The sequence below is a fragment of the Orbicella franksi genome, chromosome 11 (genome assembly GCF_964199315.1).
Source record: "Orbicella franksi chromosome 11, jaOrbFran1.1, whole genome shotgun sequence".
Lineage (NCBI taxonomy): Eukaryota > Metazoa > Cnidaria > Anthozoa > Scleractinia > Merulinidae > Orbicella > Orbicella franksi.
The window spans coordinates 6164664-6188847 of NC_138155.1; the positions used below are offsets into that span (position 1 = coordinate 6164664).

The 24184-nt window shown below is 40.6% G+C and overlaps 1 protein-coding gene across 1 annotated transcript in view; it reads right to left on the reverse strand.

Moving 5' to 3' along the window:
• LOC145502323 (uncharacterized) overlaps window positions 1–24184 on the reverse strand; it is a 172459-nt gene that overhangs the window by 21188 nt on the left and 127087 nt on the right. The window contains 23 exon segments of the mRNA XM_081481582.1: window positions 3–397; window positions 2670–3075; window positions 3687–3812; window positions 4319–5110; window positions 5760–5945; window positions 6092–6277; window positions 11126–11320; window positions 11549–11800; window positions 12290–12475; window positions 12607–12792; window positions 13237–13431; window positions 13676–13927; window positions 14688–14861; window positions 15435–15563; window positions 16169–16563; window positions 16995–17418; window positions 17603–17728; window positions 17842–18236; window positions 20521–20926; window positions 21539–21664; window positions 22170–22961; window positions 23611–23796; window positions 23944–24129. Coding sequence (XP_081337708.1) covers window positions 3–397; window positions 2670–3075; window positions 3687–3812; window positions 4319–5110; window positions 5760–5945; window positions 6092–6277; window positions 11126–11320; window positions 11549–11800; window positions 12290–12475; window positions 12607–12792; window positions 13237–13431; window positions 13676–13927; window positions 14688–14861; window positions 15435–15563; window positions 16169–16563; window positions 16995–17418; window positions 17603–17728; window positions 17842–18236; window positions 20521–20926; window positions 21539–21664; window positions 22170–22961; window positions 23611–23796; window positions 23944–24129 — 6696 coding nt within the window.

Here is a 24184-nt window from a genome sequence, read left to right on the forward strand (position 1 = left end):
ACCTGAAAATATCAAGGCTGGATCAAATACGTGAATATCCATAGGTTTTTGAAGGCCATTGATTACGACTTCCTGGTTTCCACTGCTTAAGTTGAAACGTGAAACGCTCTTGGTATTCCAATCAGTCCAGTAAAGCATGTCCTGATACACCGCTAGTCCATAGGGATGAATATTAGCTGCAGATGACATGATTAACTGTCTGTTTCCTCCATCGAGGTCTGATACCTCGATTTTGTCAAGTTTAGCGTCAGCCCAAAACACGCGATTTGTCGCTTGGTGGATAGTGAGTCCATTTGGCCAGACAAGGCTTCCTGTTACAATGGTTCGCCTCGCTGAGCCATCCATCCCAGCTTGTTCGATCTTCGGATTGGCGCCCCAGTCTGTCCAATACATCATGCTGAAAGCAACCCAACGGAATCCTAACATAACTGCATCTTTAAAACTTACTACACTCTTGTTTTTTTATAACAGAACATTTAATAAGTATATCGAGGTTAAAAGCAGCGAAATATTTAGAATATTTTAAGAATAAACCCGAGGCTGCGATTTTGAAAAAAAGTACTGTTTTTTTTTTGCTGAAAATTTGTAAATTATGTTCATTTTTTAACTCAACTATGTAAATTCTGCCTAGCTTTCGGTAAAGAGTGAAGATAGCCAAAAGGAAAACAATAAAACAAAACAGTGCTAGCCCTTTGTTCGATGCTAACAACATTTCTGGCTTTATTGCCTTCAGTCTGGCTTCAAGCTTACTCCAACAGTACTTAAGTCCCGTCAAAGTGTCGCAGGCTAAGAATATTCACAAAAATATTTTCAGTCCAAAATCAGGAGAATATGAATAGTTAAATATGAATAGTTAAATATGAATAGTTAAATATGAATAGTTAAATATAAATAGTTAACTATGAAAAATCAGGCGGGCCAGGACAGAAAAACAATATCTTTGTTGTAATTCGTTTTGCTATATTCAGAAAAATTCTACGACGAATTTGTAAATACCCAGGAGATACGTTGACATATTTTCAGAAGTCCGTAAGTGTGATATATAAATTACTTCATGGAAAGTGCGCGCATACGGTATTTACGCACGAGTTGTTGAACTATCAGAAAACGGAAGAGTCAGCGTAGCTAACGAGTGAGAATTCTGATACAAAAACAACGAGTGCGTAAGTACCGTACAAAGCACTTTTCATGCTGTAATTTGTTTATTTAATGCATACTGAGATTTTCATTTTCAACTTTCTAATAAAATTTATTTGCTTTTTTATTCAGTAGAACAATACTCAAGTTATGTTTTTATTCAATCTAGACGCAAGCACTGTGTCGCTTCTCCGAAAGCCTTTCGAACAGAGTGTTTACCTCTTCATCAGTCGACGCTTCAGCTGCTTTTGAATTGTTTTCTTTGCCTTAATTGTTTTTTTTTTTAGTTGTTTGCTTCAAGCTTCTAGATATTTCTTTGCTTGGTAAAATTCTTTGTCGTCGATAATGCTTACGGGATAATTGCCTTCTTTAAAAACCGGCTAATACTTGAAAAGAGCCCTCGAAGGCTTGGTAGATAGATAGATAACTTTATTTCAACTCGAATTGATGAGGCTGATTAGGCCTCTAATGGCTCTTGGTGGCTCGTAATCCTCGCCATCTTTTCGTTTGACTTTAAAATAAATTCCCACAGGTATTTGTTAAGTTTATCTGGTTTGACTTCTTCAACTTTTCTTGTCTATTTTTTCTGTTTGAGGAATAGGCTAAAGCAAGCCAACTTCGAGCCAGGTGTTTGCCCTAGCGCATTTGTTCTGCTGTTCTTCAGTGGGTTCACCTAAAGAGATAAACCTATTCGAACTTTCCGCCATTCAAAGATTGTCTGTGGTTCATTGCTAATTTGCAAGAAACTTGTGTAAACTTGTGGAAACTCTGCAAACTTTCATGAAGGAATATTGAAGGGACGCCAAAAGCAATGTGACGCGCTGCGAACTAACTGATTCATTTTGACAGCTAATTTCTGATTGGATGAAACGGTTTTCCCACGCGCGTGGGAGAAAGACGTTTCGCTATTCCCATTGGATAAAAAAAGTTCCGGATGGGTTTTTAATGCGAATGGATCTATCTGAAAATAAAGACAAGATGTTCACAATTTAGTTGAATTTGGTTCTGGGATGTAAAGGTTTCGGATCAATCGACTCCAGCAATAGACGATCGGAACTGTCGTTCAAAGTTCGCAGGAAATTTGTCTTCCTTGAAATTTTGTTCTTCGCCAACATTCTTCGAATTTCCCCTACGTTCATCGCAACTGTCTTTGCCGGTTATCGGCTACCAGCTATTTATAAAGAATCCTGTTAATACAAAGTTTATTTTGCGTTTACTTGCCCAGTACCAACCGGTCTTTTTTCTTTATTTTTTCTCTCTATATATCCCCTTAGGTGTTTTTTAACTTGGCTGCCTATTGGTTTGATGTCACATTCAGATTATATTTTTTTCGAAGGGAATGTGTACCGGATAATATGTAGGCATGTAATGCCACTCATCGCTCCCGCCCAAATTGGCTTTCGCAAACCAGGCCAGAAGCGATGACAAGCGGCTCAAGCTAGAGAGCTTGGGAAGCCCCATTAAATATCTTACTTTTGTCTGTTAATGGAGAGGCTAGAAGTTACTTTGCAGTCTAATCGCATTTGACTTACCCATTTCTCTCATCAAGCAAGATCGCTCTCGGCTCATCAAGTCCATCTTTGATCAACAGTTTCCTGCTTGTTCCATCAAGCCAAGCCACTTCAATCCTATTGGTCCCTGTATCAGTCCAATAAATGTTTCGTCCCACATGGTCGATGGCTAAGCCGTCTGGAGTTTGTACATTACAGCGAAACAACATCTTCACTGAAGTTGCGTTAGAAAAAGCGCTGATGATACGACCTTGCGCAACGTCCGACCAGTACACCCGATCTTCGAGAGGGTCATAGTCCAATGCAATAGGATGCTGATTTCCAAGGTGAATAAACAACGTTTGCGCGACGAAATAGCTGACGTCCAAGGAAATTTTCTTAGTGGATTGGTCGGCGGCATCAGCAAAGAGAAGAAACTTGTTCACCTCTACAATTTAAGTGACATGCAAGGTTATTATACGGTTTAAAAAGTCCTAACTTATAGGCATTATTCCGAAGTGTTTTGATACTAATTATCAGAAGACATTTACTTTTGTGGGATTCCCATAGCGTTTTCAGGTGAGTTCGACCTGATCATTATTCCCAAATGGCGACCGAAACTAGTGAAGAATTGCAAATGGTAAGCACATTTTCCATTCGGATATTTCGATTGGGAATTTTAAACAACCTTTCAAAATGTTCTGTCTATTTTTGAAATTTTCCGGTTGGTCGAGGCAAAATTGTCTTAGCATTTATATTCTGACCAAAATTTCTGGATTTTTAAAAGGTAGTGCTAAACGGTAAACCACTCCTGTCACCAACGCTACAGGTTCTCTCCCAGCGAAGAGAGAGGCATTGTGGGAGTTAACTTCTTTGCTCAAGAACACGATAAAAGGACCCCGCAAGAGCTCGACTACGGAATAATTAATTCGGAGGATATAAGGCTAACCTTCGGATCACCGAGTATTATAGTCTTGTTGTTCATGTTTTGTTATCATGAAAAGTATGCTTTTGCTCCAGATGCCTGGCGAAAACGAAGCTTAACAGAAAAAAACTTACTGTCTTCGCATGTCTTGCCATCTTGCTTCACAGTCAAACCAGTTGGACAAGAACATTGGCTACCAGAGGATTTTGCTATACAGAAATGACTGCATTCTCCATTGTTTACAGTGCAAGGGTTTGAAGCTTTAAAAAGACATAAAAAGAACGCTTAATTTTAGCACAGTGCAGAAAACAGTTGGGGTACCGTGTTTGTAGAAACGCGGATCTCGTAGAAAAGATCACGAGCTGAAATAAGAGAATAAACTCTAAATTCTTGCAATTGTCAGTCATCAGTGTTCTTCTCCTGTGTTTCGAGGCCTAATATTGAAGCGACTGGTCGCCAAATCGGCATTAGTTACTGGGGAAAATACGAAGGATTCTTTCGTAATATTTGTATTACAATTTACAAAGATTGTTAAAAGATTGATTGAGACGAAGACTGGTCCCATTGAAAACATGAGTGAATTCGTGAGCCTATGATGGCCCTATAAATTTGGCCCTTTGTTTTTATTGTGACTTAATGTATCATTATTTGTTACAATGCCGGGCCCTGCTTTGATCAGCCTACGCTATACGTGGGCAGTGTAAGTTGTAATTTGTTAGGGAAATAAATAAAACTGTAATAAACTGTAAGAAAACTGTATAAATACCCGAAGGTTGACGGGAGCTGTCGTATGGTACAATACCCATAGGCTGTCCGCCATTGACACTGAAACTTCGTAGCACGTGTCCAGTGGCAGCGTCCAACTGACGAATCTCTTTTTGTGCAACCCAGTCAGTAAAAAACAGGAAAGGAGGAATTAGCGCAACGTCAAACGGATGTAAGTACTGTTGCTGATAAAGAAGCTTTCTGTCGTTGCCATTGTAGTCGACGGATTCCACCCTGTCATGTCCTGCATCCACCCAAAATATTCGTTTATTTCCTCTGTCAAGCTCAATACCATTGGGCCAATGAAGATTGGTTGTTACGATGGCGAGTCTTTGGCTACCGCTAAGCGAAGCTCGTTCGATTTTGGGATTAACTCCCCAGTCCGTCCAGATCATTAAGCCGCTATCCAGATCCAGGTTTATTGCTCTGGGCTCATCAAGGCTGAATGAAATTAACCTACGTTGGTTATTACCATCTAGGTCTGATACTGATATGGTATCATGCGTCGTATCAGTCCAATACAGCTCTAATGCTCTCCAATCCACCGCCAATCCATCACAAACTCCAATACCAGTGATAATTGTAGTCGTGCTTGCGACGTCAATGCGGAAACGTTTGATATTTTGTTCTGTTACATCACTCCAGAATATGTAACCCAAACTGAAATGGACATCTATGGCAACAGCTCGTGTTAAACCCGAAATTATGGAACGAGCTGCTCCAGTTTTGTAGTCGATGGCTAAAATATCCGAAGTGTTTGATGCCAACAAACATGGTGGACTGCATAAAGTGGCTACAAACCGAAAAGAATAAGATAAAAGTGAAGTAAAATGTATCGAGCTGTATCGAAACTGACACATGGTGATATTTAAATATTTTCTAGTGATTGAAAAATAAATTAATTAAATAAAAACCGACATGACAACGTTCCTTGTTCACTTTGGCCACACGTCTTAAGTAGCCAATTAAAATGTAAAAACTACGAGGTGCAAATTTGTAAAATTTGACATTTGCGTTCTGTTAATCAGCTGACATCTCCGCTTCGCACAGATCTTTCAATTTCATCAGCTAGCTTCAAAAAGCCATTAGAAAGTTATCAAAAAGATGCCAAAGTAGTCAAACTCGCCACGTAGATGCCTAATTAGTGAAAAGCTTTCCGAAAAAAGCTGTCGCCATAATGAGAAAATCATCATCTCAACTATAATCGCTATATTTGCCATGGTTTATTGTATGAATACAATCTGAAGCCATGCCTTATAGCCAGCTCACTTAAAATATCAACTTATTTTATTTCATTATGGCCCGGCACATATTCTCATTCTAACAATAGTTTCGTTACTCTATTAGACTATCGGGTCTTGCTACATTGATTTATTGGCGGCAGATTAATTTGAACAAGGTTTCATTTTGGGTATCGACACGATGTATGTTTCGCCTCTTACTTTGACAAAAAGGCGATTCTCCACTCCAAGTTCCGTTTTCCCGGCATTGCCTAACCGACGATCCAATTAAGTAGAAGCCTTTATCGCAAGAAAAATTACATTGAGTATTGTAAGGTTCCGGTACCAAGTCGGTACAGCCGGTCTTAACTCCATTTGCTGGACCTTGAAGAGTTGGGCATCTTACAACTAAGAGAAATAAAAGATGAAAGATATTGCACATAAGGTTTGGGAACGCTTCTTATTCGTTTACGGTATAAACGCTTCTCTTCTAATATCACCTTGTTTTATAGTACATGTGTATATTATACATATGTATTTCTTGTTTATCATACTTTGGCAATATGACGTTTGTCCACTCCAAGACCCGTTTTCTAGGCATCGCCTTACTGGTGAGCCAGTCAGATTATAGCCGACATTACATGAAAAACTGCAATGTTTATCATAAGGTTCTGATGTCATGTCGCTACAGCCGGTCTTGACACCATTTGTCGGAACTGGAAGTGACAGACATCTTATAGCTACAGTAGGAACAATATCAATGTAAAATGTTTGAGTTTCCTTGGACTTGTACGTATCGTATATAAAGTTACATGACATCTTAATTGCTATGTCGCACGTGATGGTCTGCGGTTTTGTTACTATTATGCGCACGCATGCCATGTGCGCCTGTTGTTGAATATGAACCGCCCTGTTTGATTAAACCTTGTTGTGTTGTACCAGTTTGATTCTTTCAATTCCGCGAGACACAACAGATTGGCGACGAGGATTTAAATCCTACGCAGCAACCAGAGAAACTTCGAGCTTTCGCCACTATGCCGATTGGAAAGATTGAAGCGTTTGATGAAACGAACGACGATTGGAACGCCTATGTGGAACGTATAGAGCAATGCTTCATCGCCAACGAAATCAAGGACGACAAGCAAGTGGCCGTAATGCTAAGCTTAATGGGAAACAAAACGTATGGATTACTACGCAATTTGGCCGCCCCAGCCAAGCCGTCCAGCCTGTCTTTCAAGACTATCGTAGAAACACTACAGAAGCATCTGTCACCGAAACCACTGCTCATAGCAGAGCGATTCCGCTTTCACAGAAGGAACCAACTCGAAGGTGAAACCGTAAGTACTTACGTTGCTGAATTAAAGAAATTGTCGCTGTATTGTGAATTCGGAACTAACTTAAATGACGCGTTAAGAGATAGACTAGTGTGTGGACTACACAATGAACTTATCCAGAAACGACTGCTCTCCGAGCCAGATTTGTCATTGGCCAAAGCGTCAGAAATTACCTTAGCGATGGAAGCGGCAGCGAAAGACACACTAGAATTGCAGGGTAACATTAATAAAGAGTCTGAAGTCAACAAAATAAGCAAGGATAGCGAAAGAGTTCCAAAAGGGAACGATGATGTCAAATCAAAATCTCATTGTTATCGATGTGGGGGTAGTACACACGAGTCAGCCGAGTGTTACTTCAGGAATGAAACATGCCAAAAATGTGGGAAACTAGGCCATATCCAAAGAGTATGCCGCTCAGGAAAGAGTCAGAACTCTACACGAAGACCAAGGGACGAGAACCCCAACCTTCACTCGTTCGAGGTAGATGATGAGCGCGATGATGATAGCTTGGTGGCATCCCTAGAAGTCAACAATGTTAACCATGGAGTAGTTGGTGACGTCATCTGGGTGACACCAAAAGTTAACGACCACACACTGAAGATGGAGCTAGACACAGGTTCAGCGATATCTACACTCCCCTTGGAGACGTACAAGGAAACCTTCCCAAACACACCTCTGGCTGACACTACCGCTATTTTGAAAACCTACTCAGGAGAGAAGATAACACCAGAAGGCAAACTACTTGTTCGCGTGGAACACAACAACGAAGTCAAGGACTTAACATTATATGTAGTGAAAACACAAGGGCCGGCGTTGTTCGGAAGAGATTGGCTACACCAGATACAACTCGATTGGAAAAGGATCTGTGCTATTTCAAAAGAACAGCCGACACAAGACACCCAGAAGAAATTAGAGAGACTCATAGGCGACTATAGTGAAATGTTTACGGATGAAATCGGCACATTTCAGTCAGCCAAGGCGAAACTCGCGTTGAAGGAAGGCAGTCAACCAAAGTTTTGTAAAGCAAGGCCTGTCCCATACGCCATGAAACCTAAGGTCGAGGTGGAGCTGAAACGTCTAGAAAAAGAAGGCATATTGCACAAGGTCAAATTCAGCGACTGGGCGACGCCTATTGTGCAAGTTGCCAAATCAAACGGCACAGTTTGAATTTGTGGCGACTATAAGATCACAGTTAACCCCCAGCTTCAGACAGAGGAGTACCCACTCCCACGCATCGATGACATATTCGCTAAGCTGGCAGGAGGGCAGAAATTCACCAAGATTGACCTCAGACAGGCCTACCATCAGATGGAAGTGGAGGAAGAGTCACAAGAGTACTTGACGATTAACACCCACCAGGGGTTGTACCGATACAACCGCCTGGTATTCGGGGTCACTTCAGCCCCAGCAATTTGGCAGAGATCTATGGATCAAATCTTAGAGGGGGTCGAAGGAACTAGTTGCATCTTAGACGACATGATTATCACAGGAAAAGATGACAAAGAGCACCTTGACAATCTGGAGGAAGTACTGAAGAGGCTACAGGCAAATGGCCTACGAGCAAACCGCGAGAAGTGCGAGTTTTTCCAGACGAAGATCACTTATTGTGGACACGAAGTAGATCGGCACGGATTACACAAGACTCAAGAGAAAGTTCATGCAGTTGTTAATGCCCCAAGACCAGAGAATGTCCAGCAACTCCGTTCATTCTTAGGCCTGGTAAACTACTACCATAGGTTCTTGCCAAACCTTGCCACCACACTCAATCCCCTTAATGGACTCTTGGAGCAAGGAAAACGATGGAAGTGGACCACAGAGTGCGAGGAGGCCTTCCACTCAGTAAAGAAGCTGATCACATCAGATATGGTGCTCACCCATTATGATCCAGGACGGCCATTGAGACTAGCCTGTGACGCCTCACCAGTCGGAATTGGGGCAGGTTTATCGCACATCATGGAGGATGGCTCAGAGCGACCCATAGCCTTCGCATCACGTACCCTAACCAAAGCAGAAAGGAACTACTCCCAAATTGATAAAGAAGCCTTAGCCTTGGTTTGGGAAGTCAAGAAATTCCACCTTTACCTGTTTGGTCGTCACTTCACACTCGTGACAGATCATGAGCCCCTGACCTCAATTTGTAATCCCAGGAAAGGAATACCAGCAATGACAGTTGCTCGCTTGCAACGTTATGCGTTGTTTCTAGCAGGGTTTGAGTACACTATTGAGTACAAGAACACAACCCAACATGGAAACGCGGATGGATTGTCACGCCTACCTCTAAAGAAAGCCTCTGACAAGGAAGTAGTTGACCCAGTGGAGAGTATCCCAGATAGAAGTGCTGCCAGTCAATGCAGATATGATCCGTCAAGCAACTCAGGAGAGATCCGGTTTTGTCACGTGTGATGGAAAACACAAAGCAAGGGTGAGAAGGAGAAGGAGCTGGAACCATTTTAGAGGAGGAAAGATGAGCTCACCATACAGGATGGCTGCCTCATGTGGGGCTCACGAGTAATAATCCCACCCAAGCACCAGGCACAACTGTTAGCTGAGCTCCATGAAGGCCACCTTGGAATTGTTAAGATGAAGGCCTTAGCCAGGAGCTACATGTGGTGGCCAGGGATGGACAAAGCAATTGAAGAAGTAGCAAAAGGGTGCACTGGTTGTCAACTTACCCAGAACAACCGTAAGACCGCTCCACTTCACTCATGGGAGTGGCCAGCACGACCATGGCAACGCATCCACATTGACTTTGCTGGCCCATTCTTAGGAACTATGTTTCTGATTGTTGTAGATGCACATTCTAAATGGCCAGAAGTGATACCGATGACTACTACAACTGCCAGCAGAACAGTTGAGGAACTAAGAAAGCTCTTTGCCACACGCGGCTTGCCAGAACAGCTTGTAAGCGATAATGGACCTCAATTCATAGCAGATGAATTCGGAGATTTCATGAGAAGTAATGGTATTAAGCACATTAAGTCAGCTCCGTACCACCCAGCCACAAATGGAATGGCTGAACGTTTTGTACAAACATTCAAGCAAGCTCTCCGCGCAGCACTGACGGAAAAGAAATCTATCTCTTGGAAGCTGGCAAACTTTTTGCTGGCCTACAGATCAACCCCACATGCCTTGACTGGAGAGACACCAGCCATGCTCCTCATGGGGAGAAACATCAGGACAAGGCTTGATATACTGAAGCCTAACTTACGGAAGCGAGTGGAAGACAAACAGCAAGATCAAGAGTTACGGTCAAGTCACAGCCCTGCCAGAAAGCTAGAGTTAGGCCAAGCTGTAGTTGCCCGAAACTACAGAGCTGGAAACAAGTGGGTTCCGGGGATCATCATCACAGCTCACTCAGGACCCTTGCCCTATGAAGTCAAGGTCGCACCCAATACAGTATGGCGACGGCATGTTGATCAACTCAGAGAGTCTGCAGTGACTCCAAACTTTAACAAGGAACAGTATACACCGCAACTAAACCCAGCGGTGTTGGCAGCAACACCACAATCAGCAAGTAGTGTGGAGAATGAAGAATTACAGGCTACCACTATGAGTGGCATGGAGGAACCATTAACCAAAGATACACATGTGGACAACACCCCTGACAACCCTCCCAGCAGCCAAAGCGAGACCGTGGTTAGCAGTCCGGCAACACCACCATGCAGACGTTATCCCCTTCGGCTACGGAAGCCACCAGAGAGACTGAACTTGTAACTGCAGTGAACTTGTGCGTTATTAAAAGATTGTGATTTAAGGGGGGGAGGAATGCTATGTTGCACATGGTTATGCGGTTTTGTTACTATTATGCGCACGCATGCCATGTGCGCCTGTTGTTGAATATGAACCGCCATGTTTGATTAAACCTTGTTGTGTTGTACCAGTTTGATTCATTCAATTCCGCGAAACACAACATTAATAACGTCATTTGACAACAGAATGAACGTAAAAAATGCAACAGTAACAAATTGCTAACAACTTTTGTGTTAAGAAATACTGTAAAATCCTCTTCAAATACTCGCTATTATGGGGGACGGCGTTTATAATTGTTCGTTACAGGCTAAAAGTCAACATTGATTGTTTTTAGAGTAGAAAAAATAAACGCCATTCGCGAAAGACGCAGGGGTAAGTTGTTTATGACTTTTTGATTCAAAGTAGTTGAAATGACAACACATGACGAAACAGAAATCTACATATTGTAACATTCAAAAATATATATTTCTTGAATTCTTCGAAGTTATATTGTTTTTCGCGCACCTTCGCAGCTAGGCAAAGGATTGTCCCAGTATCCTGGAGGTTTGTTACCGGGGGCAACACAAGTCACCGTTGATGATCCATTCAAACGATAACCAATCGTACAAGAAAAGTTACATGTTGATCCAAAATGATTGCCACACATGCCCATACGCAGTGCAAGTCCTGGATTCACTGTCAACGAGGTGCAATTGATCACTGTTGAAATATACGACAAACATATTAGCATCATTTCTTGTCTTAGTTAGGAGCACTTCTTCTATTCCCATATCTTAGCTTAACTTGCATGTTTACTAAACCGCCACTACAAACATAAAACTGGCGAGTATATATGCATGGTCTGCAGTAGTCCTTGTAAATGATGTTTATGCTTTTATATACACACATGCATATGAGTTAACTGAAAAAAATTGGTATCATTTTTACCTCTGACATCAATAGTAAAGGTGCAAGTAGCCTTGTTTCCTGACTGGTCAGCGGTAGTGTATGTGATTACGTGAGTTCCCTGGCTGAATCTTTCAAACGGTTTGTGATTTGATGACATGGTAAGCAGAACTCCTGAGTTGTCAGTAGCAACTGGCTCGGTCCAGTTAACTTCTGCTGAGAACAGACCTCGTTCTGCATACACTACTAACGGACTTGATGGACATGTCGCATTGAACGTCGGAGGAAGAATGTCTGTAATGCGGATGAGCTCTTCATTAACGAAGAAGACAAATTGACCATTATATTATCATATTCATCCATGTATGTCTTATTCGTGGAATTATCGTTTTTGATAGGCTCTTCTCCAGACTACAGTGTATTTGCTACGCAATTGGGCAACGACTACATGAGGTCAGTAGCCATGCAAATTTGTCTCATCTGCTAGCTACCAAAAGTCATTAGGAAGTTGTCAAAATAATGCTAAAGTTAGTCAAACGTCTTCAAAAAGATGCCTAATTGGTCAAAAATTGTACGAAAAAAAGTTACCAAAATAATACGAAAAACTCTGTCAAGTAGCAGAGGTCATGCCATGCATCTTTACTGTGGCCACATATTCTCCTTCTAACAAAAGTTTTGTCACTCTTTCATATAATCAGGTTTTGGTGTCATGCTTTATTGGCGGCAGATTAACTTAAACGAGGTTTCATTTTGAATATCAACGATGTATGTTTCGCCTCTTACCTTGACAAATAGGCGATTCTCCACTCCAAGTCCCGCTTTCCCGGCACTGCCTAACCGACGAACCATTTAAGTAGTAGCCATCATTGCAAGAAAAATTACATTGAGTATTGTAAGGTTCCGATACCAAGTCAGTGCAGCCGGTCTTAACTCCGTTTGTTGGACCTGGAAGAGTTGGACATCTTACAACTAACGAAAAATAAAATAACAAAGATATTACACATTAGCTTTGGGAACGCCTCTTACTCGTTTATACTGTAAAAATGGTATGAATGTTTCTCTTCTAATTTCCGCTTGGTTTTATAAAATATATATCAAACCTTGGCAATATGACGTTTGTCCACTCCAAGACCCGTTTTCCAGGCATCGCCTTACTGGTGAGCCAGTCAGATTGTAGCCAACATTACATGAAAAGCTGCAATGTGTATCATAAGGTTCCGATGTGATGTCGCTACAGCCAGTCTTGACTCCATTTGTTGGAACTGGAAGTGACAGGCATCTTATAGCTACAGTAGGAACAATATAAACATGAAATTTCTAGCTGAGAGTTTTTCTTTTTTTTCACCTTTCATGTAGTCTTATATCACGTTTTAATAACGTCATTTCATGGCAGAGTAGACCTAAAATAATGCATTTATGTAACATTTACGGTTGCTGAAAACTCATGCTTCAAAACACAATCAAATCCCATTCATATACGCGCTTTAATAATAAGACTCCATTTTATTTTCGGCGAGTGGCTTGTTCACTGCATACTAAAAGTGAGCATTGATTGATATTGAAAAGGAAAACTGAATATTTTAATGGCATCCACGAATGACGTATGAACGCGATTTTTGTTGTGACTTGCCCTTAGGATGACATGGCATGACAAGACAGACCTCTACATATTGTAACATTCCGAAGAGATATCACTTGAGTGCTTCAAAGATATATTCTTTCTCGCATACCTTCGCAGCTAGGCAGAGGATTGTCCCAGTATCCCGGAGGCTTGTTACCCGGTGCAACACAAGTCAGCGTTGATGATCCGTTCAAGCGATAGCCAATCGTACAAGAAAAGTTACATTTTACCCCAAAATGACTAGCACAGCTGCTCAGGCGTAGTGGAAGTCCGGGATCGACTGTTAAAGACGTGCAATTGATCACTGTTGACATTTACAGAAAACTTGTTAGCATCATCTCTTGTCTTAATTGCAAGCACCTTTTCTACTTACTGATCTTTGCTTAAAGGCATGACAATTCTCTAGAAACAAGTGCAAACCTTAACACAACCCTACCACAAGCATAAAACTAGAAAACATGTCTGATTCTCAATAGTCCTTATATGCAGTCCTTACATGTGAAACACATACATGTGAGTTAGCTGGATAAATTTGGCATCATTTTTACCTCTGACGTCAATCGTGAAGGTACATGTGGCCTTGTTTCCTGATTGGTCAGCGGCAGTGTATGTGATCACGTGAGTTCCCTGGCTGAATCTTTCAAACGGCTTGTGATTTGATGACACGGTGAGTAGAATTCTTGAGTTGTCAGTAGCAGCTGGCTCAGTCCAGTTCACTTCTGCTGAAAACAGATCGCGTTCTGCATACACTACTAACGGACTTGATGGACATGTCTCGCCGAATGTCGGAGGAAGAACGTCTGCAATATGAATAAGCTCTTCATTAGCAACGACTCTATGAACTGTTATAGTTTACATAATAAACAAAATTGTTCTCGCATTTTGATCGGTTCTCGCATATGATCTATTAGAGGACAGACACACGAATGACCTCATCATTGCAAAGTTTTACCCTCTGTGTTTTAGAATGGCGGAAAGTTTTGAGAATTTAGATAATGTTTTACTTGGCTGAACGGAAGATAAGGTAAAAAAAAAAAAGTTGTAAACAAATGATGATATAGTAATATATTTCCAAAGGTAGCAATTAAATGTAGACATGATGATAAATGAGAATGAAGCCATGACGCTACTGGAAAAATGACCTAAAAAAATGCAGGCTTTGATCCCGTTCCAAGCCTAAAGCCAGTTGTGTCATGGCGGCATTCGCGTCTATTATCATGCCTAAAAATGATAATATAGTTTGACAATCCGGACCTATACATAGGAAATGGCAAATCTAGCAAATTGTAGCAAATCTCTCTGTCCGTCCATAAGTCCTTCCGTCCATCTGTCTGTCTGTGATTACATTAATGTCTCCGTGACAGCTCTTAAGAACTCTACTTTTTACAAAACTAGGCCTTGGTAACGAAATGGGAGACGAAATAAATCGAATGAAAGAGAGGTTTCTCATTATCCCATTTCTTAATCACACGTATTAGGTCCCTTGATTAATATCCAAGTGTTTTGAAAATGCTCCCATATTGTGACGATTATCAATCATCATCAAGAATTAAACCTTACCATTACACTGAGGCTGTGTTCCAGTCCATGTTCCATTGCTGTTACATGTCCTTGTTACTGATCCAGTCAGGACGTACCCCATATCACAAGAGAACCGACAGATTTCCCCTGGCAAATCGGAGCATGTCTCTAAATGTCCTTGGGTGGGCGCTGACAGCTGGGGGCAGCGGTTCACTGTGCCGAGAATCAAGTAACGAAATTTACATTTTTGAAGGTAACTTACGTATGCCTCTTAGATTTCGAATAGGAGTGTAATTTTGTGACGCTGAATAACTCGAGATCAGCTCTAAAACAATAATAAGCCACAAGGTTTGGAATACAGTGATAAGTGCGTTTGTGTACTGACACACAACACCAGATACATTGCGTAACATTACGGTGAAAGAAGTAAATCACGATACAGATCTGAGACATTAAGATATAAGCGTGTTTAAAAAAAAACATGAGTTCTAAAAGCATGGTTTAGACTGTAGCGCAGAAAAGACTATAACGGAAGTACCAGAAAAGCAAGGGCAAAAAGTGAAGAAGAATCACCGGGACTGATCCATTAGTTAAAAATGCGTGGAATTAAACGTTGGGATAGAATTTAGTTTGGTAAATATTATTGAAAAAAAAAAATCTTATTTCCATGCTAGTTAATAAGATAATTACGAGGCATTATCAGCAAAAAGTTACAATAAATTGTCAAAAGATACTACGATCCAAACCATTAAACATGGTGGGATTCTTTGCAGCACAAGACCTTACCTCCTTGACAAATAAAGGGGTCAGCAGGATTCAACTGTACTCCTTCTGGACAAGAGCATTGATGGCCTTGTGGATTTGGTAGACAAAGGTGGCTGCATCCTCCATTTGACTGAGAGCAGTTGGTGGATCCTACGAGACCAGGCATTTAATTTGGTTTTCTTATTTACACTACACCTTAGAATATTGTGTATGCAAAGTTAAGGCTTGATTAAATTTCCAATTAGTTGTCATGTATTCTACCACAATTTCTTTTTCAGGGTAATAGTTAAGGGTAGTTTTGTAACTTTCACAGTATTACAAGACAAAGGTGATATTAATTCAAGGAAGTGGCTCTCTTACAAACTGTACCTACGTCATGTCAGCTATAGCGCGGTTTCCAGCAGTGTCAAAGTGTCATTAAACCAAAACTAAGCCAATTACTTGCCAATTAGACAACTCAGCCGATCTCATGCCGTAGTAAAAACCAAAATCAAAACTAAAGTTATTGCCTGATTACTTTCGATACGCAAATAAAACGCAGCCTAACTAGAGTTGAATTACCTATTATTAAATATGGCCGTTTGTCATCAGGAACTCATAATTCAGTTAGTTTATTCGCCGGTATTTAGTTTGTCCTTAAGGCTGGCTTTAAATTACGCAACTTGCCGTCAGCTGTCAGTAAAATATGTACACTCCCTTTCTTTAAAAACGCTGGCTAGAAAATAGTTGTGGACAACTAAACGGAACCTGCATACCGTTAAAAGTCTCCGTGCTATCATAAATGTGCAGCTCCATTAGGGTTCCCATTCCACGAGAAACGACTTCTGTTACAGAAGATGTCATGTTGTATTTGTGAATGCTTTGGCTGTTCCAATCAGACCAGTACAGAACGTCATTATATAGGGCGAGTCCAAAAGGGTGCTTATCCAACGATAAATCCAGCATCAGTGCTCGGTTATTTCCTTGTAGGTCCACCCTCTCAATCCTATCGAGGTTCGCATCGCACCAGTACAGCATCCTACCTTGGTAATCCATAGCGAGCGAGTTTACCCACACAAGTCCGGAACTAACGAGAGTTGTCCTGTTAGAACCGTCCATGTTGGCTTGTTCAATCCTTGACGATGATCCCCGACTGCCCCAATACATCTTTCTGAAAGGATAATTTAACATTTTCTTATAAGTCATTGTGCAGAGAGAGTGTCCTACAATAATTTCGCGATACAGAAATTGTATTCAAGTGCAAATAATAATATCTTTCCAATTTTTTTTTTTTTGATATTATACATATCGATAGCCCGAGCAAGTTCGATTTGCCACTAGATATCTGGATATTTGCAAATGAATCTCCCGAAAATCTCTCAGAGACTGCCAAATACCCTCCGTACACAACCTGCCTTTTCCAAAGACTTACCACCATTCTCCACGTAGCCCGACTCCAATTTTATTACCATACAGAAAAATAACAGTAGCTATAAGAGAGACTTAACCTGATAATATTGTTCTGTATGAAATATCCACATTTATAAATGGAAACAAATAAACGTCTGAGTAAATACGTATTACCGTGGCTTCTTAGATTACCTTTCTGCAATATCGAGTAGTATAGCTCTTGGCTGTTCAATGCTTGATGTGATTAGACCCCTTCTAGACGACCCATCTAACTTTGCCACCTCAATTCTACTTGTTCCCTCATCTGTCCAGTAAATATTACGTCCAACATAATCTACTGCCAGTCCTCCAGGAGTAGTAACATTAGTGTGCGCGATGACTTTGACTGAAGACCCGTTAGGAAATGAACTGGCCACCAGTTTTAACGTCACATCTGTCCAATAAACCTTTCCTTCGACCGGATCGTAATCAACAGCCACGGGCCTTGATATGTTTGTGTTAATTCCAAGCGGATAGCAAGGGGTTTCTGGTATTTGAAGAGGAACTTTGTAAATTTCTTCCGCATCCGCTTCAGCAAAGATGATAAATTTATTCGAAGTTATCTTGTGAAACAATTCTTGTACAAAGAATGAAAACAGAGAGTATACGTGTGAGTATGCGAGAGATCTAAATATTAATAACCAGTCAGTTTGTCTTACTCGATCCACATGCCAAGCCAACTGGTATCGGGAAGAACCAAGGCTGTTTCTTTTCATCTTAGTAATTTTTATTAAAACTACAGAGCAGTAGATCGCTCTCACCATAATCACAGCTTTTCCCATCATGCTTAAGTTGAATGCCTGTTGGACACGCGCACTGATATCCTTCTGGATTTAGAAGACACAAATCACTGCAGAGGCCATTGTTTTGAGCGCAAGCATGGGAACCTGAAGATGCAAAACAAACACTTTTTATCTTACCGACTCAGTAAGTGGCAGAGAAAAAAAATCAGAAAACTTCTTATGAAGTGATACTTGGAGATAAGATATTAACAAGATACCTGAAAATATCAAGGCTGGATCAAATACGTGAATATCCACAGGTTTTTGAAGGCCATTGATTACGATTTCCAGGTTTCCACTGCTTAAGTTGAAACGTGAAACGCTCTTGGTATTCCAATCAGTCCAGTAAAGCATGTCCTGATACACCGCTAGTCCATAAGGATGAATATTAGCTGCAGATGACATGATTAACTGTCTGTTTCCTCCATCGAGGTCTGATACCTCGATTTTGTCAAGTTTAGCGTCAGCCCAAAACACGCGATTTGTCGCTTGGTGGATGGTGAGTCCATTTGGCCAGACAAGGTTTCCTGTTACAATGGTTCGCCTCGCTGAGCCATCCATCCCAGCTTGTTCGATCTTCGGATTGGCGCCCCAGTCTGTCCAATACATCATGCTGAAAGCAACCCAACGGAATCCTAACATAACTGCATCTTTAAAACTTACTACACTCTTTTTTTTTATAGCAGAACATTTAATAAGTATATCGAGGTTAAAAGCAGCGAAATATTTAGAATATTTTAAGAATAAACCCGAGGCTGCGATTTTGAAAAAAAGTACTGTTTTTTTGCTAAAAAATTTGTAAATGCATTACAACTATATTCATTTTTTAACTCAACTATGGAAATTCTGCCTAGCTTTCTGTAAAGAGTGAAGATAGCCAAAAGAAAAATAATAAAACAAAACAGTGTTAGCCCTTTGTTCGACGCTAACAACATTTCTGGCTTTATTGCCTTCAGTCTGGCTTCAAGCTTACTTCAACAGCACTTAATTATAAGTCCAATCAAAGCGTCGCATGCTAAGAATATTCACAAAAATATTTTCAGCCCAAAATCAGCAGAATATGAATAGTTAAATATGAATAGTTAAATATGAATAGTTAAATATGAATAGTTAAACATAAATAGTTAAATATGAATAATCAGACGGGCTACGACAGAAAAACAATATCTTTGTTGCAACACGTTTTGCAATATTCAGAAAAATTCTACGACGAATTTATAAATACCCAGGAGATATGTTGACATATTTTCAGAAGCCCCTGAGTGTGATATAAAGATTACTTCATGGAAAGTGCGCGCATACGGTATTTACGGACGAGTTGTTGACCTATCAGAAAACGGAAGAGTCAGCGTAGCTAACGGGTGAGAATTCTGATACAAAAACAACGAATGCGTAAATACCGTAGAAAGGACTTTTCATGCTGTAATTTGTTTATTTTATGCATACTGAGATTTTCATTTTCAACTTTCTAATAAAATCTATTTGCTTTTTTATTCAGTAGAACAATACTCAAGTTATGTTTTTATTCAATCTGGACGCAAGCACTGTGTCGCATCTTCGAAAGCCTTTCTTACAGAGTGTTTACCTCTTCATCAGTCGACGCTTCAGCTGCTTTTGAATTGTTTTCTGTGCCTTAATTGTTTTTTTTTTAGTTTTTTGCTTCAAGCTTCTAGATATTTCCTTGCTTGGTAAAATTCTTTGTGGTCGATAATGTTTACGGGATAATTGCCTTCTTTAAAAACCGGCTCATACTTGAAAAGAGCCCTCGAAGGCTTGGTAGATAGATAGATAACTTTATTTTAACTCGGGTTGGTGAGGCTGATTTGGCCTCTAGTGGCTCTTGGTGGCTCGTAATCCTCGCCATCTTTTCGTTTGACTTCAAAATAAATTCCCACAGGTACTTGTTAAGTTTATCTGGTTTGATTTCTTCAACTTTTCTTCTCTATTCTTTCTGTTTGAGGAATAGGGTAAAGCAAGCCAACTTCGAGCCAGGTGTTTGCCCTAGTGCATTTGTTCTGCTGTTCTTCGGTGGGTTCACCTAAAGGGATGAACCTATTCGAACTTTCCGCCATTCAGAGATTGTCTGTGGTTCATTGCTAATTTGCAAGAAACTTGTGGAAACTTGTGGAAACTCTGCAAACTTTCATGAAGGAATATTGAAGGGACGCCAAAAGCAATGTGACGCGCTGCGAACTAACTGATTCATTTTGACAGCTAATTTCTGACTGGATGAAACGGCTTTCCCACGCGCGTGGGAGAAAGGCGTTTCGCTATTGCGATTGGATAAAGAAAGTTCCGGATGGGTTTTTAATGCGAATGAATCTATCTGAAAATAAAGACGATGTTCACAATTTAGTTGAATTTGGTTCTGGGATGTAAAGGTTTCGGATCAATCGACTCCAGCAATAGACGATCGGAACTGTCGTTCAAAGTTCGCAGGAAATTTGTCTTCCTTGAAATTTTGTTCTTCGCCAACATTCTTCGAATTTCCCCCACGTTCATCGCAACTGTCTTTGCCGGTTATCAGCTACCAACTATTTATAAAGAATCCTGTTAATACAAAGTTTATTTTGCGTTATTACTTGCCCAGTACCAACTGGTCTTTTTTCTTTATTTTTTCTCTTTATATATCCCCTTAGGTGTTTTTTAACTTGGCTGCCTATTGGTTTGAGGTCACATTCAGATAATATTTTTTTCGAGGGGAATGTTTACCGCATAATACGTAGCCACGTAATACCACTCATCGCTCCCGACCAAACTGGCTTTCGCAAACCAGGCCAGAAGCGATGACAAGCAGCTCAAGCTAAAGAGCTTGGGAAACCCCATTAAATATCTTACTTTTTTCTGTTAATGAAGACGCTGGAAGTTACTTTGCAGTCTAATCGCATTTGACTTACCCATTTCTCTCATCAAGCAAGATCGCCCTCGGCTCATCAAGTCCATCTTTGATCAACAGTTTCCTGCTTGTTCCATCAAGCCGAGCCACTTCAATCCTATTGGTCCCTGTATCAGTCCAGTAAATGTTTCGTCCCACATGGTCGATGGCTAAGCCGTCTGGAGTTTGTACATTACAGCGAAACAACATCTTCACTGAAGTTGCGTTAGAAAAAGCGCTGATGATACGACCTTGCGCAACGTCCGACCAGTACACCCGATCCTCGAGAGGGTCATAGTCCAATGCAATAGGATGCTGATTTCCAAGGTGGATAAACAACGTTTGTGCAACGAAATAGCTGACGTCCAAGGAAATTTTCTTAGTGGACTGGTCGGCGCCATCAGTAAACAGAAGAAACTTGTTCACCTCTACAATTTAAGTGACATGCAAGGTTATTATACGGTTTAAAAAGTCCTAACTTATAGGCATTATTCCGAAGTGTTTTGATACTAATTGTTAGAAGACATTTACTTTTGTGGGATTCCCATAGCGTTTTCAGGTGAGTTCGACCTGATCATTATTCCAAGATGGCGGCCGAAACTGGTGAAGAATTGCAAATGGTAAGCACATTTTCCATTCGGATATTTCGATTGGGAATTTTAAACAACCTTTCAAAATGTTCTGTCTATTTTTGAAATTTTCCGATTGGTCGAGGCAAAGTTGTCTTAGCACTTACATTCTGACCAAAAATTTCTAGATTTTTGAAAGGTAATGCTAAAAGGTAAACCACTCCTATCACCAACGCTACAGGTTCTCTCCCAGCGAGGAGAGAGGCATTGTGGGAGTTAACTTCTTTGCTCAAGAACACGATAAAAGGACCCCGCAAGAGCTCGACTCCGGAATAATTAATTCGGAGGATATAAGGCTAACCTTCGGATCACCGAGTATTATAGTCTTGTTGTTCATGTTTTGTTATCATGAAAAATATGCTTTTGCTCCAGATGCTTGGCGAAAACGAAGCTTAACAGAAAAAAACTTACTGTCTTCGCATGTCTTGCCATCTTTCTTCACAGTCAAACCAGTTGGACAAGAACATTGGCTACCAGAGGATTTTGCTACACAGAAATGACTGCATCCTCCATTGTTTACGGTGCAAGGGTTTGAAGCTTTAAAAAGACACAAAAAGAACGTTTAATTTTAGTACAGTGCAGAAACAGTTGGGGTACCGTGTTTGTAGAAACGCGGATCTCGTAGAAACGATCACGAACTGAAATATGATAATAAACTCTGACTTCTTGCAATTGTCAGTGACCAGTGTTCTTCTCCTGTGTTTCGAGGCCTAATATTGACGCCCCTGGTCGCCAAATCGGCATTAGGTACTGGGGAAAAGACGAAGGATTCTTTCGTAATATTTGTATTACAATTTACAAAGATTGTTAAAAGACTTATTGAGATGAAGACTGGTCCCATATAAAACATGAGTGAATTCGTGAGCCTATGATGGCCCTATAAATTTGGCCCTTTCTTTTTATTGTGACTTAATGTATAATTATTTGTTACAATGCCGGGCGCTGCTTTAATCAGCCTACGCTATACGTGGGCAGTGTAAGTTGTAATTTGTTAGGGAAATAAATAAAACTGTAATAAACTGTAATAAAACTGTATAAATACCTGAAGGTTGACGGGAGCTGTCGTATGGTACAATACCCATAGGCTGTCCGCCATTGACACTGAAACTTCGTAGCACGTGTCCAGTGGCAGCGTCCAACTGATGAACCTCTTTTTGTGCAACCCAGTCAGTAAAAAACAGGAAAGGAGGAATTAGCGCAACGTCAAACGGATGTAAGTACTGTTGCTGGTAAAGAAGCTTTCTGTCGTTGCCATTGTAGTCGACGGATTCCACCCTGTCATGTCCTGCATCCACCCAAAATATTCGTTTATTTCCTCTGTCAAGCTCAATACCATTGGGCCAATGAAGATTGGTTGTTACGATGGCGAGTCTTTGGCTACCGCTAAGCGAAGCTCGTTCGATTTTGGGATTAACTCCCCAGTCCGTCCAGATCATTAAGCCGCTATCCAGATCCAGGTTTATTGCTCTGGGCTCATCAAGGCTGAATGAAATTAACCTACGTTGGTTATTACCATCTAGGTCTGATACTGATATGGTGTCATTCGTCGTATCAGTCCAATACAGCTCTAATGCTCTCCAATCCACCGCCAGTCCATCACAAACTCCAATACCAGTGATAATTGTAGTCGTGCTTGCGACGTCAATGCGGAAACGTTTGATATTTTGTTCTGTTACATCACTCCAGAATATGTAACCCAAACTGAAATGGACATCCATGGCAACAGCTCGTGTTAAACCCGAAATTATGGAACGAGCTGCTCCAGTTTTATAGTCGATGGCTAAAATATCCGAAGTGTTTGATGCCAACAAACATGGTGGACTGCATAAAGTGGCTATAAACCGAAAAATATAAGATAAAAGTGAAGTAAAATGTATCGAGCTGTATCGAAACTGACACATGACGATATTTAAATATTTGCTAGTGATTGAAAAATAAATTACTTAAATAAAAACCGACATGACAACATTCCTTGTTCACTTTGGCCACACGTCTTAAGTGGCCAACTAGAATGTAAAAACTACGAGGTGCAAATTTGTAAAATTTGACATCTGCGTTCTGTTAATCAGCTGACATCTCCGCTTCGCACAGATCTTTCAATTCCATCAGCTAGCTGCACAAAGCCATTAGAAAGTTATCAAAAAGATGCCAAACTAGTCAAACTTGCCAGGTAGATGGCTAATTAGTGAAAAGCTTTCCGAAAAAAGCTGTCGCAATAATGAGAAAATCATCATCTCAACTATAATCGCTATATTTGCCATGGTTTATAGTATGAATACAACCTGAAGCCATGCCTTATAGCCAGCTCACTTAAAATATCAACTTATTTTATTTCATTATGGCCCGGCACATATTCTCATTCTAACAATAGTTTCGTTACTCTATTAGACTATCGGGTCTTTGTACATTGATTTATTGGCGGCAGATTAGCTTGAACAATCTCTCATTTTAGGTATCAACACGACGTATGTTTCGCCTCTTACCTTGACAAAAAGGCGATTCTCCTCTCCAAGTTCCGTTTTCCCGGCATTGCCTGACCGACGATCCAATTAAGTAGAAGCCGTTATTGCAGGAAAAATTACATTGAGTATTGTAAGGCTCCGATACCAAGTCGGTACAGCCAGTCTTAACGCCATTTGCTGGACCTTGAAGAGTTGGGCATCTTACAACTAAGAGAAATAAAAAAGCAAAGATATTGCACATAAGCTTTGTGAGGGCCTCTTATTCGTTTTCGGTATAAACGTTTCCCTTCTAATTTCACCTTGTTTTGTAATTTATGTATATATTATACATATATGTATTTCTGTTTATCATACTTTGGCAGTATGAACTTTGTCCACTCCAAGACCCGTCTTTCAGGCAGCGCCTTATTGGTGAGCCAGTCAGATTGTAGCCAACATTACATGAAAAACTGCAATATGTATCATAAGGTTCCGATGTGATGTCGCTACAGCCGTTCTTGACACCATTTGTTGGAACTGGAAGTGACAGGCATCTTATAGCTACAGTAGGAACAATATAAATGTAAAATGCTTGAGTTTCTTGGACTTTCCGCAT